The sequence below is a fragment of the Condylura cristata genome, unplaced genomic scaffold, assembly GCF_000260355.1.
Source record: "Condylura cristata isolate star-nosed mole 26May11 unplaced genomic scaffold, ConCri1.0 scaffold00014, whole genome shotgun sequence".
NCBI classification, from domain to species: Eukaryota; Metazoa; Chordata; class Mammalia; order Eulipotyphla; family Talpidae; genus Condylura; species Condylura cristata.
Genome location: NW_004567115.1, coordinates 5,775,928 through 5,792,701, shown reverse-complemented (window position 1 = coordinate 5,792,701; position 16,774 = coordinate 5,775,928). Strand labels below are relative to the sequence as shown.

The 16,774-nt window shown below is 44.7% G+C and overlaps 1 protein-coding gene across 1 annotated transcript in view; it reads right to left on the bottom strand.

Moving 5' to 3' along the window:
• SLC9A9 (solute carrier family 9, subfamily A (NHE9, cation proton antiporter 9), member 9) overlaps nucleotides 1–16,774 on the bottom strand; it is a 525,806-nt gene that overhangs the window by 111,880 nt on the left and 397,152 nt on the right. Inside the window, exon 12 of the mRNA XM_012724853.1 lies at nucleotides 5,180–5,231. Within this exon, the coding sequence (XP_012580307.1) occupies nucleotides 5,180–5,231 (52 nt within the window). The remainder of the gene's footprint in view (nucleotides 1–5,179; nucleotides 5,232–16,774) is intronic.

Below are 16,774 nucleotides of genomic sequence, written 5' to 3'. Positions count from 1 at the left end.
GTAGCTCCTAATTGTAGCTGATGTCTTCCTCCACTTCCTAACCCTCATTATCATTTCTATTTTGTAGAACATGTAATTGTAGTATGTGAAGGTAAGATAAATATTGGGTTGTCAGAAGTCATGGCACATTTTTTTAATGTTTTTGAGCAGACATGCATCATGACTTTTCTGACAACAAATTGTGAAATTTAGTCCTAAGCAGTAAAACGGTAGTGTGGGAAGGGCATGTTTTTGGATGTATAAGTCATAAGTAATTATAACCAAAATTAATTCAGTGTTATTTAAGGGAAAATATATAATATTTGCTCTGAAATACTCATTTATTCAAAACACTATTAGTTATAATGTAACATAAAAATCCTCATCTAGGTCAGATAAATTTTAGAGTCTAGCATTCCATTTCTGAAATATTTATAGAGGTGTAGGATGGAATTTACAATAAATTAAGAAAACTAATAGTATTAAGGGAAGTATTGGCAAATGTTGATAATTATTAAATCTATCCTTATAAGTAGATTTAATAATTTAGCTTAACATTACTGATACTTTTTGAAAGCTAGGCCAATTATATTGTTATTGTTTGGAATATTTTCAAATAGTATATACTTACTTTTTTAATTACACATACAGTATCATCAAGATAGGTTAAATGGAACCAAAAAACATTTGTGCAAATTATTTGTGGAAATCATTATTCTGTTTTCTATAACATTATTAGGAATATTTGAAAGTAGTCAGAAGGAAAATGAAATTTTACTTAACACCAGGTGTTTCTACTTTTGTCTTTTCCCAAACCTACTTAATTTCTAATTCTTGTAACTCTAGGTGACCAGGAGTAATAAACATCAATAATGCAGAAGATTATGTACTTTTTATTCTTCCCAAATGTACTGTCTTGGGTTCTAAGAGTCTTTTAAGTCATGGTTTTTAGAAAGTTGGCAAATAAGTATTCACTCATCTTGCACGCTCCATATTTTTATGAACACTCTATTGTATCCCTCCTTAGTGCTGGTTTTTCTGCTGAAGAAACTAATCCTTTTAATCGCCCTCTGCTCAGTTATTGAAGTTGCCCTTCTTGGCCTTCTCAGCTCTACTCTGACTTTCCTGAGTTGCAGTGATCAGAACTGATCCATGCAGGTTACACATAAGAATAAGTGACAACCAAAAAGAATTTCAATGAAGTGCCTACTGAAAGCACACACAAAATGAAAGCATACATAAAACTGGAAGTTAGTAAGAGAGCATAAAGAGAAGCAGGTGGTGTTAAAAAATAAAATTTTTAGAAAAGATGAAAATTAATAGTAAACATCATAGCACTTGGCAAGATAGAGATGGGGAAAAATGAGTTCTTTTTTTTTTTTTTTAAAACTTGCATTACTTTCTACAGAAAGAACTTTCATTACTTATAAGTTCCAATTCCCTAAAAGTTTTTTACTTTTATCAAACGTAGAATTATCAATAAATTAAAAAATTCAAATACCACCATGGCCAGTGATCTGTTCCTTCTCTCTCTCTCTCCCATTTCATTTTCATCGGCTTTCACCTTGCTCACTCAGCTAGCCCTCCAATTGGAGGGTCACTTTCTGGCAGCTTGCGGGTGGCAACTCCATCCACTGTGACTCCAGGACCTCAAAGTTTGCAGCACAATCTGAGTGGACAAGATCCTCTACACAGATCCTCCTCACACCAAATTAGTGCCAGATGTGGGTAGATGCCAATATTTACATGTTGTATAAACCAATGCCTGTAGGCAGGCCGACCAATTAAGAGTAGAAATTCTGGAGTCGGACTGTCTGGATTCAAATTCTACCTGTGACCACTATGTGTCTGTGGGAAAATTACTTAATTCCACTAAATATAATTTGCTAATATGTACAATAGAGCTAATAATAGTATCTCAGACAAATAAGTCATCTTGGAAATTAAGTGAGTGAATACTGATTAGTGCTGTCAAGAACAATGGTTGGCACTCAAGTAAATATTGGGCTGATCCAGATAAAATGGCAAAAAGAAGTGGCAGCCCTTCTTGAGTAGCAGAAATTTGCTACTAAAGGATTAAAGTGGGTGTGGAGGTTAGGGATTTAGCAACTCTGCAACAGCCCACTTCCAACTACACAGAATCAATTACAAGGAAAACTTCTTGTGGGAGGGTGTCTGAAAATGATTTGTTTCTTTCTTTTTATTTTGTTGTTTATTTTTGTACAATCTTTGATTTCTCCTTTCAGGTTTGCCCCATAAAATTCCCATCACCAAGACACCTCCATGAACCATCACCAGACTCTTGTGCTCTTCCCTTCCATCTTGATCCCTTTCCTTCCTGAAAGCTTCTAAAAAGCATATATATTTGAGAAATATAAAATGCACAACTGCAGTACTTGTCATTTCTCAAGGTATCACATTTGCAATAGTATAGATATTGAGGTTTTAATAGCTGCACTTGAGACATATTTTCTAAAGCTTTTGGATCTGGTTACAAGTAAGAGTGTGAAATAATTTACACTCTAAAGGTGTTACAAAGGCAAAAAGAAAACTTGTGACATGGCCAGTTAGTCACAACTACAACTTTATTTTTTCAACAAAAGAAAGTGCTTGAAAATATGCACAGAGCACTGCATATGTTTATTTATGCTTTTGAGAGTGTACAGTAATTGCTATAACTTTGTGAAGCTTTTAGCTTTTGGTAAAGAAGAATAATGTCTTTTTTAAATAGTTGACTAGTGCAAAGATGACTCTATTTGATAATGCAAACCCAGCTTAATAAGTGCAAACCAAGTGGAAATGAGCAATCTTCCTAAGAATTAGGCTGACACTTTCTATTCTGAAAGGGCAACTGATGTTGATGATGAGCAAAGAGGAGTTCAATGAAGACAGAGAGGTTCTTGACACAGTTTGGAAAGTACCACAAAACTCTACTGAAGGCAAATGGCAGCTGTGTGGGCAGTATGATCTGTTCCTTCCAACCAGAGTCCTGTTTGTCCTGTACTTGACATTAAAAATAACAACTATTCTAAAGTGTGGAGAAAATCTGAAATATGTCTATTCCAATGGCCAATGAGGGTCACAAGTAAGGACTCTTCAAGAACACTTCTCAAAGAAAAGAACCATTTTAAGCATCAGGAGTTTAGTAGGGACAGTGTGAACTATGAGGCTAGTTGACATTTAGATAACTCTTTTTGCGTCCTCTACAGAGAACCCAAAGTAAAAAAATATTGTGGCCCGAGAGTTTTGTCCTACTTAAGGAGAATGCAAAAATCTGATGTAATTGTCATAATCTGCTATAATTGTAATCATGTGGCATATTGTCGATCACATATTTCCCCTTTTGGCTACCAGAAAGCTGACTTATAGTTTGATTATAGCAAGTGTATACAAAATTCAAAGTCCATGTGAGTATACAATCTTATGATCTTCTCATTCATGATTTGATAATCCTTCTGGGTTTTCCTTTCTACTATTATTAATTTTTATTTACTAAATTTTATAATTCTTTAAAAATTACATACATTTTGATATATGTACTAGTGCTTCTTACCCTCCATAAGATGATAAGGGTTTAGCTAAATTGTTAGGCAGTTTTCATAAATACAATTTCACTCGACTGTCACAGCAACATGCAGAAGAAAATACTGTTATTCACATGTTACAAGTAGGGGAAATGAGACTCCAAGAGAGAAAAATCTTACCCCAAACACAAAAACCAACATAGTTTTCACTGTGCTATACCGTACTTCATTTCTCTACCAAAAAATATTTCCTACTGCTTTAAATATTTCTAGTAAGAGTTACCACTGAACTGATAATTGTTTGAATGAAGTAAAATAAATACATCTAAGTTGTAAAAGGAGTTGGGCTAGGAGGTAATCTTACCAAGCATTATACTAAGTTGTATTATATGCTCTTGTGAAGTATGTGGGGTTAGAGGAAGATGAGGAATTTTCTTTGCTGAATTCTGTCTCTTTTCAAGAAAAAGGTGAAGTATAAACTTTAGATAAAAGTTTAGCTTGAAGGAGAACGGATCAGTTGACCCAAATGAGATGAAATAGTTTTTAAAAGTCAGCCACCACCAGACCTCACTCACTATTCATTAGAGCCCACCAGGGCTAGGAAGGGCTTTGATGAGCTTTGGAAGGTCACCAGCTGGCCCCAATCCCAGTGTAGTGGCTCCCTGCTAGCTCACCCCTGCAGCTAGGTGTGTTTCTCAGGCAATGGAGCCTGTGAAAACAGCACCAGCCTGGCCTTGGAACACAGCTGACAGGAAAATTCAAAGTCCATGTGAGCTAGAATTGTCACCAACTTAATTTTCCAGCCATTTTTTTGCAGAGCTCAGGGTCCTCCCATCTTTCTGTCACTGTAACCAGGAAAGTCAAAGCATCTGGCCTGTTGGCACTAGCCAGCTGTGCCTCATTAATGGCAGGATAGGAAAAAACCATGAAATAAAAGAGAGACGGAGCCTCTTTTAATGCAGGTACGATCATAATACAATTCATTAAGTCCCAGCACTGATTTGTCATGGTAACCTAACTAGCATGTCATCTACCAGCAATTTCTGCAAACGTGCAAAATTACCACACAGTTACTTAAGTACTGAGTTAAAAATGACTAATGCAAAATTGCCAAGACAGATTCTATTTTGATGTCAGGTTCCAGGCCAGATTTGAGAATATACTTTTACTTGAGGGGAACAGATAATGGTTGCTCAACTAAGTCAGGGTTGAATCATCTAGACAGTTTTACTGTGCTTTTGCAAATCGTTCATATTTCTGCACTCCTAGGCCTGATTAACAAGAAACCATAATGGAGAAACAGGTCCCTTTGTTTTGTGTCTAATATGCATTGGACATACATGAGTAAACTTCACTGAGTTTACCTAGCTAGTTAGCAGGTTTCTGTGCAGGGAGTCAAATTCAATTGCCTTGATTCCAAGAGCCATGCTCTCGATCCTACTCATCAGAGCTTCTAGCCTTCTTGCTGCCACATAAAGCATAGAAGTGTATGCTAATCCTAAGTGCTCATGCAAAGATTAATGACATTCTGAATTCCTATGCATTTTGTAGTCATCGCCTTTGTTTCATCTATGGAGACAGCCCCATTTAGAATGGGGCTACATGCTAGATGAGAATGGAACATTCCAAAGAAGAAAACGCCTCAAATTTCTCTGTACATTGTTTCTTTGACTTGCCTGCTGTAAGGAGGGCTCCTCCTTCTGCTCTTCATCTAGGTCCACACCAACTCTGTTAAAGGAAATGGAAAAGTGGTAAGGGCCTTGCTGTGGATGACAAGACAGTCTCTTGTGTTAGATCCTGTGAACTGACACAATCCAAATCAGAGAGAAGCTTTGCCAGAAAACTAGCCAAGCTCCTCTTGAATAATAATAAAAAAATGTCAGATAGACTTATGGCAAAATGAAAACTTGTACAATTGGGCAGTAACAACCCTGGCCAGAGGGCACATCAGTAGCTGCTCTTCATTACTGGCTTTCCCTGAAAGAACAAGGGCTTAAGACCCTGGGACAAGGGCCTCCCTGATGGTGCAAGGATTAAGTGCAGCACCGTGGAGCTATCCACAGCCACTGAAGCACAGTTCAATCCCTGCCAGGAAGATGCAGCACACTGCTCCCCTCAGCTGTGTATTTCAGTACATTTGCCTGTTCTGCTCCCCACTCTGTGTCTGGTGAATGCTCTCACCCCCTCCACACACCTCTGATCTGTACCCCAGTTCTTGTATACAAATAAATAAATCTTAAAAAAAAAAAAAAAAAGAACCTGGGACAAAAGCTCTCAGGAAACACACCTTCACAGCCTTCAAAGTAGGGATCCTGGTAGGAAAGCTGCTTGCTTCCCAGGCAGGCCTTACTGACCTAGAGACTCTGGGGATGTGGGGTCTGGGCTGTAGCAGGGCCCTCAAGACAGAAAAGCTCACCCTTGTTTCAGTTGCTTATCAAGAAGTGGAGGACCCAGGCTTATGGGGGCTAGGGTTTAGACAACTGAGGAACTTAAGAATTTAAGTTTGAGAAATGAATGCAAAAATACAAATAGAAAATTAGATAGGAAAGTGATTCCTTAGAAAATAAATGACATCTACATAGACTGAAAATCTGGCGCATGCGATGGACAATTTAAAATTCAGAAAACACACAAAATATTCTAATTAATTAACTGCCTGGCACGGCTCTAAAATAAATGTTTCCTTAGTCAATTTTGCCTGCATACTTCAATATCCTCTTTATATGATGATTTGGATTAGAAAGAACAGGAAGATAGCATAGTCTTTCCCCTAGCAAAGTTCATGATATTATTGATGGTTGGGGTGCTGGGAGGCATGACAACATGCCTTCTCCCAGACATGCTGGCTTGTGTGCTGCACAGCTGCAGGTGAATGCCCTGCAAATATGAGACTCCCGAGAAACCATCTTTAATGCAGTGTAGAAAATGTATACACAGAAACGAATACAGTTTTAGTCTACCGGAGGGGAGCAAGGCCCCACCTGGCCACATCACACCCTGCTTCTTGGGTCCAGCTCCTTGTGCCTAGGCCTGACGGGAGAGGAGAGAGCCAGGGTCTGGGCTGCCACTCCGTGGGGGCTGGGTCCTCTGCAGGTCTGGGGGCTACCTGGCGGGTCAGGCTCCTCTGACATTTTGGCGACTGAGGTCCGACTCCGTTCCGCTATTCAAAGCCCAGGGCATCACAGCTGGGCAAGAGCAGGCCTGTGTCCAGGCCCTCCTGGTTGGTGCCCGTGATGTCCAGGAGGGAGGGCAAGAGGATCTCTGAGGCGGGGCTGCTGGAGGCCAGCTTGGCGGTAGGTGCCTTGAAAGTCGGCTTCCTCCGGGCCCCTGGGCAGGTCCTCTGCCCCTGCAGAGGTCCTCCGGAGCCCCTGGGGTGGGCCCTTGGCCTCCGTCTGCGCAGGTGTGCTCTCCTTCCCTCCGGGGGCTGAGCGCGCGGGGCCTCTAGGCCGCCACTGAAGGCTGGGGGTCCTTCACTGCCCGGGAGGACGCTTGGGGCATGGAGAGCCAGGAGGGCAGGCCCACCATCGGCGGCCTGAGGGGCGGCTCCGCACAGTTGGCCATGACCATCAGCTTGGCCAGGGCGAACCCCTCCACTGAGAAGGGCCTGCTGTGCTCCTGCGCAGCCCTGTCCAGGGCCAGCTCACGGGTCTTGACCCACTTGTGCTGCTGCCCCAGCCGCTTGACCCTGAAGCCGGGTACGTCCAGCACCGTCTCCTCAGTCTTGATGAGGGCCACGTCCTCCAGCTTCTCCTCGCTCTTCCAGCCGCCCAGGGAGAGCTCGTGGGCTACGCTGACCACCACCTTCACCCAGTCCCCCTTGGTCGTGCCGTCCGGCAGCTGCAGGGTGGTTTGCGCTGCCCTCACCTCCACCACCTCCTTCTCCCCGGTGCCCACGAGCGCCATGGGCCGGGGCTTAGCTTCTGGTGGGTGGGGCTCCCGCAGCTCCACCTCCGCGCTCCTGGGCAGCAGCTCCCGGTCTGCGGGATCCCACACCAGGGGGCAGGCAGCTGCGGGATCCGCAGCCCTCTGGGACAGGGCAGGTCGGAAAGGCAGTTTCCGGTGGAGAAGTGGAGGGGACACAGCCTTCAAGGAAACAGCAGGCACAGGCGGGGCCTTCTGGGCCCTTTGGAGAAGCAGGGCGGGCCTTCCGGGGTGGGGCAGGGGTGGAGGGGGCCCCGTGGGGAGTGGCCAAGCCTGGGGCCCTTCCGGGGTGGGTGGGCCAGGGCCTTCAGGGGAGCGGCTGGTGGCTTTGCCAGGTGCTCCGCTGGACCCCTTCTTGGATGGTGCGTCCACAGCTGGGATCTTGTGCGACAGTCGAGAAGGAAAGGTGCTTTCCGTGAGGCGGCCGGGACTTGGGGGGGCCTTCTGGGAGGGCGGCCGCTTTATCTTCCGCATGGACTCGAAAGGCCTACCCTTCTTGTGTCGGGGGAAGGGACCAGGTGTGGCCAGGTACACCGCTGGAGCTGGGGCAGCGGGGCCCAGTGAGGAAGAGGACAGGGTGCTGGACTTGGGATCTAAGAGATCTTGGATGTGTTATTGCCACAGTCGCTGGTCCAGGTCGTCATAGAAGCCCAGTAGAGATGCACTGTGGCTGTTGGGCCGGACACAGCTTGTGGTTGGCTCCAGCAACCCCTCAGGGCAACCTCGTTGGAATCAGATGAGCAAGCCTTGGCCGAGGACTGCGAGCTGGTGACGGTGTTGGAGATGATGCTGAAGATGGTCCGGATGGTGATGCTGGGCTTCTCTGGGTGGGGAAGGCAAGTGAGTACCCGGTGTGCAGGGCTGCGTGGGGGTGGGGGGTGCAGTGCTCACCGGAACCCTGGAGCGTGGACTTGGGCGGGTCTGGGTGGGGCGTCTTCTCACCCTGCGCCTCCTTGGCTGCAGTGTGCTTCAGCTTCGACTAGATGAGCGGCATCGAGTCGCCCACTGCCTGGGAATGAATCTGCACTTGAGGTTCAGTTGGCAGCTGGGAGCAGAGCAGACAGCTGGGCCCCCTCCCGCGCCACTGGCCCTCCCAGCCCCTGCCGGGCTCACCTTGGCCTTCTTCTGCTTCTGGGGGTCAGCACCGCGTAAGGAAAGGTGGGCTTTGCAATCATCACGGAAAGAGAAGGCTGCTGAGGACTCACATCCCACCAGGGGGGCAAGCCTGGGCCAATGAACAGTGCTGTGTGGCGGGATACTTCCTAAATTTATTTTTTGATGGGGGTATCCACGAGAGTGGAATCTTTCACTCCAAATTTTACACACCTTCTGAGTAGAATTATCCACGTACTAATTTCTGGCTTGCAGCATGTAAGAACTTGTTTTCCCTCCACTACCCAGACTTTCTGATGCCAGGCACACAGGATGTATTCTTCTTCCATTCAGCCCTGTGGTGCGTGGCTCTTTCCTGTGAGCTACTCCTGCTCCTGGATGCTTGGCAGAAATTTGCCCTTCCACAGAATTGACTGCAGACCATATACACATGTCCTGCCAAATGCACTCCCAAGGCAGCTTCCCCTTAGTCCAGCCCCTCTAGATGTCCACAACCACAATAGGGCCATGCAAATAGAGAAGCATCATGGAGCAGAAGCAGTAGTGGACAGAAACAGCAGTAGAGCTCAACTGTGGTTAAAATATATTCACTTTGCAAATCTTATGAAAACAAGATCATGGGAACAGCATGCTGGGGATTTTCCAGAGTCTTGAAATGCCCAGAGCATGTGAGGGGCCTTGGTGTTTTACTTCCTCCATTGTAGGGACTGGGCCTTGGCTGTGGTGGTGAGTGTGTGTTGGGAAATAGTTCAAGGTGCAGAATTCCCCCCCACAAGTCTCCCATGCCTGCCTCCCCCCCCCCCCGGAACAACACCCCCCTCCTCCTAATAACACCAGAAGTGTTTCTGTGGACAGAATTTTAGAGCCACAATTTCCAGAGCTTTAGAGTCTTTTCTTCAACACCTGTCTTTGTAAACACTTTTGCAGTTCTGCCCTCTAGGCGGGGGAAGGGAAGCCAAGGTAGGCCTGCTGTCTGGCAGATGCGTTAGCCTGTGGAGAGATTGCTGGCTTACAATGCCTCTGATTCTTCAAAAAATTTGTTCTCTGGGCTTGAGTAGCCCCTTTTCGCTAATACAGGTGGTGAAATGAGTGACTATTTCTTATATGTTGAAATTTTGTAGAGGGGACTAACCTTTGATATTCTCTTAGAGTAGAAAAGCCTATTTGATCTGTTTCATTATGTTGGAGGGGTAGGAGGGGGTCAGGAAGAGAGGAGGAGGAAAGAGGAAAAGAGAGAGAGGGGAGATGGAGAGCAAGAGAGAGGTGACTGAGGGGGTGAGAAGATGGAAGGGGAAGGACAGGGGAAAGACATGAGGGCTGGGAGGTGAAGAGAGTAGACAGGGGTTAAGGTCCCTGACTGCCAAGGTGCAGGCAGTGACCCTGGGGTGCTTATGGCCTGAATTCAGCCCCTTATGCAGAATGGGGCCCAAATGTGTAGGTGCTGGCCACTTTCTCATGGGATTGGGCCATCTTCAGGACCTGTGGTGGATCTGAGCCTCTGATGAATGGTCAGAGCCCCTTAGGAGACTTTATGACTGGGGAAGCCCAGATAACCTTCTCTCAAGGGCTACCTTTGCATTGAATGAGGGTCCTGAAGGCTCACTGCTACATCTTCTCCTCCCCTGTCTAGAAAACTAGGGAAAACAGAAATCGTCACCAAATACCCAGTGTGTCTAGCTGATCAGTTCTGAGGTATTTCCACTAAAATTTCAGTTTACCTCCCCAGCAACAATCAAAGCAGGCATTTCTAGTTTCAATTATTCTGGCAGCCAGATGGAGCCTAGGACTGAATTCTTTAGTTTTATGTGGGCCTCCGTAAAAATATCTTGGAGGCCTAAAAGACTGGGTGCAAGAGAAGCCTCCTCCTTTCTCCCAATTTCTGGGAGGTCACGCTTCTGGGGGCCTATTCCCTTGCAGGCCTAGAGCATCCTAAACATTTCAAGTGACTGGGTGAAAAAGAAACTCTGTTTAAGTCATTTCTCTACTGAAATAAAACCAGTCAATAAAACAGGCCTGGTCCCCTAAGTGTAGTTGGGCAGGCTTAATTAGACAAATTTAAAACAATTTATTATAATTTAGGTGCTATAAAGAAAAGTCATATAAGAATGATAGATACCTTCTTTCACTTGTGATTTTAGCTGCTTTTGATAGAAATCTTGCTGAAATAGCTTACTTGACTTCTCGTCTCCCTTAACAGTGTGATGGGGGATACGCAGACCTTTATGGAGATCTTAGTATCACCACTGGCCTCATAAAGTAAAACACTTGCTGAGTTATAATGATTTCTGAGAAGTGTCTGACCCTCTCATGCCCACATTAAATGGTCCCCGGCTACTATTCATTTTCTTTTTAAAATTCTTGTATTTGTCAGTCCAATGCCTTTATTTTCTGCCTGCAACAATGTTGGCCTATTGTCCTTATGCACCTCACCTTTTTAATTCACTATGGCACTGATAAACTGGTCATCATTTTAACAGACTTTTTCCTTTCAAGTTTTTAGTACACAAAGACTCAATAAAATAATAAAATTCAAATATTATCAAAGAGCTTACAATAACATAGAGTTGTTTTCTGCCCCACCCACCCCTGAATACTCCAGGCCAAGTCGCTGTTGCCTTTGAAGGCAATTTTCTGCTTTTTCTCAATTTGAAACATAAACTGCTATCAGCATGCATGCCACATTCACGCAGGGTCCCCAGGGTGAAGCAAACTTGGCAGCTGCATCTGTATCTCTTACTTTGCTGTTCATGAAAGCAAGTCTGAGTGTGAAAGTGACATTCATTAGTGTTAACCTTGAATCTACTAGCTTTTATGCATAAAAATAATTTATACGAGGGGTTCTTGAAAGATTATTAGAGGTTAGGGATGACTAGAGACTATTAGAAACTGTCACCCCAGTTTATGTGCATATAGCAGCTCCCCAGGTGAAATCACAGGTATATGGGCTGAAGTCCAAGCCCCTTACACGATATCCAGGTTCTTTAACACCTTTTCTGCAGTGTCAACTGTGAACCTTCCTGCTCATCTGATGTGGGCATAGGGTTCCAGGTCTGGTAACTGGCCCTGTCCTTTGGTCCTTCCTTCTGATCCCCAGGACCCAGTACAGTCTCTGAGCTCTGACTCCTCCCTGATCTGCCAGCGAGACTGAGCCCTCTGTCCAAACTCCACTCGGTGGTGTGGGTCATCTGCCAGTACTGGAGGCTCTGCCTTCTTTCGAGACCTACCCGCCAAGACCGTTCCCACCTGTGATCATAGTATGCCCAAACAACTCTTTGCCCTCAATTGGTATCAGAGCCACATCACATGTTCTTACTGACTTAGATTGCAAGTAGGCACACCGCTACCTCTGTTTTCTGCCCCCAGACAGAACTGCTTTTGCAACACCTCTGTGAGGGCCCTGCTCCATCTGGGGTGACCCTGCAGCTCATGTCAGTTCAAGTGATGTATGTAGGCCAGCCTGTGCTCTTACAGTATGTCAGGTTGGGATGAACAGCCACACAGTGCAAGAACATTTCTGCACATATAGAGAAATGAAGAACCGGGGTTAAAATTATTAGAGTCTGTGCCCTTCTTGGTGGCACAAGGGGTTAAAACACAGCGCTGCGAAGTTGGCCGCAGCGGCTTCAGTGCGAGTTGAATCCTCGATCCTGGCCAGGGAGGTGACCCACATGGCGTGGCAGACCACTCCTGTTCTGCCCACTGCTCCCCGCAGCAGTGTACTTCGTCGATCTGCCTGTTCTGCTCCCCACTGTTTCTGGTGAAGTCTTTCACTGCCCCTGCACCTCTGGCCTGTACCCCAGTTCTGTATGCATAAATAAATAAATATCTTGATAAAAGAACCTGGCACTGGTATGTGAATTGTATTGCTCAATGTGCCTTCGTTTCTTTATTAACACAACAGGACATTATCAGAACCTGCATCCCAGGGTTGAGGTGAGGATCAAATGAGAAAATACTTGAGAAGTGGCCAGTCCTATAAGCTTTCAAGAAACGTTTAGGTCTATTGTCAATCTTATTATTTTTGTGAATATCATTCTTTAAAATAACCAAAACAAACAAACAAAACAAAAACAAAACAAAAAAACCCAGCGGGATCAGAATTAGTCCTGCCATATTCTCTGCTTGCCAGTTTCAGAGATAAACCCTCCTTGCTCCCAGTTCTGCAGTGGGCAACTCTTGACTAGATTGGAGCTTCTCCAGTTGAGCCAAGAGTAGTTAGTGTACAGTGGTAACTCCCAGTTTCACAAGGCAGCATCGTGTCTATTTCAGGAGGGCCACACTTCCCAGGCTGGGGTTAGTCATAATTTGCTTGTGAGCTAGTGGGGTGAGAGGGCAGAAAACAAGTAAGGTGTGTGAAGAGCAAAGGGAGGACAGGGAAAGAGGACAGCTGTGGAGAAAGAGAAGGACGTAAAGAGAAAATAGCATAGTGCTGTGAGAAATAGGTGCAAGCGGAGGTCAGTCACTAGAATGGTGCAGGTATCCTGGGAAGGGAAGTCATTGGTGGGGGGCAGGCTTGGCATGGGGTAGGGGCTGTGCTACCTGATAGTCTGAATATTTCTAAATGCAAATTTGAAAAAATGTAAAAAATTGGAGAACTGAAGAGCCTATAAAGATTAAATGGCAACTGAAAATGCTAGGTAAAATTTTAAATGGTGTTGTGCATCTTTCTTGGTGCACCTTTTCATTTTAAGCAAGTCTATGTAGTGCAGGTATTTATGGAATGAAAGCAAGCTTTGCCCATATTCCCAGGTGTGTCCTCCAACCTCTCACGCTAGGTTCTTTGTTTACAGAAAGCACTCTGTTCCATTTTCAGAGCTGAAGATATCTCTGCACCATATCGCCCTGCTCTTCCTGACATGCCTTCATTCTTTGGGGTGTTATATTAGACATTAAAATCTCCAGGGGTTCCCATATCTAACCTCAGTCAGTAGGATGCTCCAAAGTTGGAGCAACTAACAAAAGGCTTACTTTTCCTATTAAAGCCACACAATCCATTCTGATCCTTATTGCTTAGCACCTTTGGAAAGGCCATGAAATATTACTAGGGCTTAGTCTCATTGTGTGAAGTCCAATAGTCTAAGGTATGACTTTGGTTCTTTTGAGTCCCCTGTTGACAGGTGCTGGGTGATGGGGAAGAGAGTGGTATTTCTTCAATGCATTGTATGTAATGGCTGAGTAAAACATGACACTTTCAGTAAGGGAAGAGCAACGGACTATTGAGAGCATAAATTTAGCAGGACAATGTAGGAGTCTGAAAAACACTGTCAAGGTTTGGAGACTACTGTGTCACTATGAGAATGTCATGGAAGGGCCACCCCAACCATACCCCATATTACCACCCTCACTTCATATTATTTGAAAAAGTAGGACCCTCCCTGGTGCTGCAACAGGTTAGGATGAAGCACTGTAAGCTAACTGCAGCCACTTCAGGGCAAATTCGATCCCTGGCCCCAGACGTGATCCACATAGTGCAGCAGACCTCTCCTGTCTTGTCCGCTGCTCCCCTCAGCAGTGTACTTTGTCAATCTGCCTGTTCTGCTCCCTGCTCTGTCTCTGGTGAATCTTCTTACCGCCCCTACACCTCTGGCCTGTACCCCATTTCTCTATGCATAAATAAATCTTTAAAGAAAAAAGTATAGGACTGAAATTAATCTAATACAATTCATCAATAGAGTATTTTAACTTTTCTTTGGGGAAGTAAGAAGATAAACTAAAGTGAATGGAAAAAGTTGTCTTGGCTCATTTTATTATTTCACTGTATGGCTCAGTGGTTAATGAAGAGTTGGAACTGTGCAGCCAGGCTGCAAGCGATCAAATCTCATTTCTATCATTTATTACATTTGTAACTTTAGGGAAAATTACTTAACTTCTCTAGCACTCAGCTTTCTCAACTATAAGTGGGGCTAAGTATATATGTATGGTATGGTTTATTCTAATGAAAATGAGCAAATACTATCAAGTGTGCAAAATATTCACACTGTGTGTAACATTGGTTGATCTTATTGTTATACATTTTATTAGGATCAGGGAGAAATTGAATGATAAATACAATATTGGCCAATGCCAAGAGTAGATATGCTGTAAATGATAGATGTTAGGATATAAAGGTCAGTAACAGAATTCTTGCCAGCAATCTAAGATACTGGATAAAAAGAACCATAATATGGTGAGATAAACATTATACACAAAGTCATGTGAACCCAACCGAGATGGGTGGGAGAGGGGTTGGGTAGACCTCACAGAGGAGCTGGATATTGAATATAAGTGTAGTGCTTGACATTAAACTTGTTCATTGTAGTGTAAGTGCCGGACATTGAGATTTTGATTGCCTAGGCTTCCATATCAAAAGAAATCTATCTTGAATAAACACTGCCAGCTGTATGGCACAGGTACTAGCAAAACAACTTGGTTAGGATTTAGGCTGCTGAGCCATATTCTCTTTCAGAGAGTTCTGGGTAATGATAACTGAGCAGTTTAGTGACTCTGATCTTCCCTTGCTATTCCCTAAACTCCCCACCACTGACACTTGATATAAATCACTAAGTTGTGAGCCTTCAGAAACCTAGACGCTACACTCTTGGACCCTTTAATGACAGGTCCAGGCTTTCTCTTTCCCCACAACCTAGCTCTGTGGCCTTGAGTATGCCAAGCATCCTTCAGGACCTGTGAGAAAGAAATCTTGTTCCTCAGAGTTCCTTGATGTTTTTTGCTGAAGTGCATCTTGTGGTTTAACATAAATCACAAGGGCAGTTCCAGCTGTTACAATGGCAATGTCTGTGAAGGCTGCAGGAGGGATTTGAAGGCCTCATGCATTCCTGGCCAATAGCAGCACCAACAATAGCCTCAGACCCACACAAGTATGAAGGAAAGTTTAGTGGTAACTGAAAAGACAATGAGAGGGATATATTTACAGGCTAAGGATGCAGCATGGTCAAAGGCACAGAAATTTTTTTTTTTATAAAAACTATAATTGGGCCCTCTCTGATGGTGCAGCAGGTTAAAGCACAGCACTAAGAAGCTAAAGCCACTTCAGCATGAGTTCGATCCCTGCCTGGGAGGTGACCCACATGGCACAGCAGACCTCTCCTGACCTGCTGCTCCCCTCAACAGTGTACTTCACCAATATGCCTGTTCTGCTCCCCACTCTGTCTCTGGTGAATCCTCTTACTGCCCTGTGTCTCTGGCCTGTACCCCAGTTCTGTATGCATAAAGAAATAAATCTTTAAAAAATATAATTAAAGCAACATTGGCTAACATTATTGTTTGCATTTTGGAAGTATTGACTTCCCTCCCTCAGGTATTGCCACCTTTGTGACCTCCCACCAGTTCACCCATAGCCTATCACCATGGTCCATTGTGCTCCCTTCCCACTCTGATCTCACTCCTCTCCCATCTTTTCCTCCTCGGGATTCTTTAAAAGACCTAAGCAGGTGGCCCTCCCTGGTGGCGCAGCGGGTTAAAGCACAGCACTAAGAAGCTAAAGCCACTTCAGCAAGAGTTAGATCCCCGCCCTGGAGGTGATCCACATGGCACAGCAGACCTCTCCTCAGCAGTCAACTGCTCCACTGCTCCCCTCAGCAGTGTACGTCATCATTCGGCCTGTTCTGCTCCCCACTCTGTCTCTGATCAATCCTCTCACAGCCCCTTCACCTCTGGCCTGTACCCCAGTTTTGTATGCATAAATAATAAATCTTTAACAGCAGCAAAAAAGACCTAAGCAGGTTAGGGACAAGGTAACTAATAGGGTCACTCAAGTTGAGGTGGACAGAGTTCTTTGGATGAGATTAGAAAGTAACTTGAGGCTAAATTATGAGAATTTGGAATGTAATGTCTGCAAAAGTGGTCTTTATTTCATGTACAGGAAAGGCTGAGATCATTAGATTTGTGTTCTAGAAAAATCACTGGTAGCATATATTTTATATTAAGGAACTGGGGACAGGGGGATCACTTAGTGTACTGCTCTACCAGTCTGGCTAGGAGTCCCTCCGAGTCTAAGCTAAGGCAGTGGGGGTAGAGCTAGACTTGAGAGGTGCGCATGTGGTGGGGTGGTGCTTGCACTGACTGTAGAGATGGAAGCGAGAGCACAGGGGTCACTCTGATTTTCTACTCAGGACCCTGAATGGTTCACCCCTGTCGCTAACCATTCCACAGGAGAGGAAGGCATGGTAATGTTCCCCTAGGAAGAGCCCAGTACAAGATGGGCCTGAAGTTCAGTCTGCAGTGAGGCAAGGTCAGCA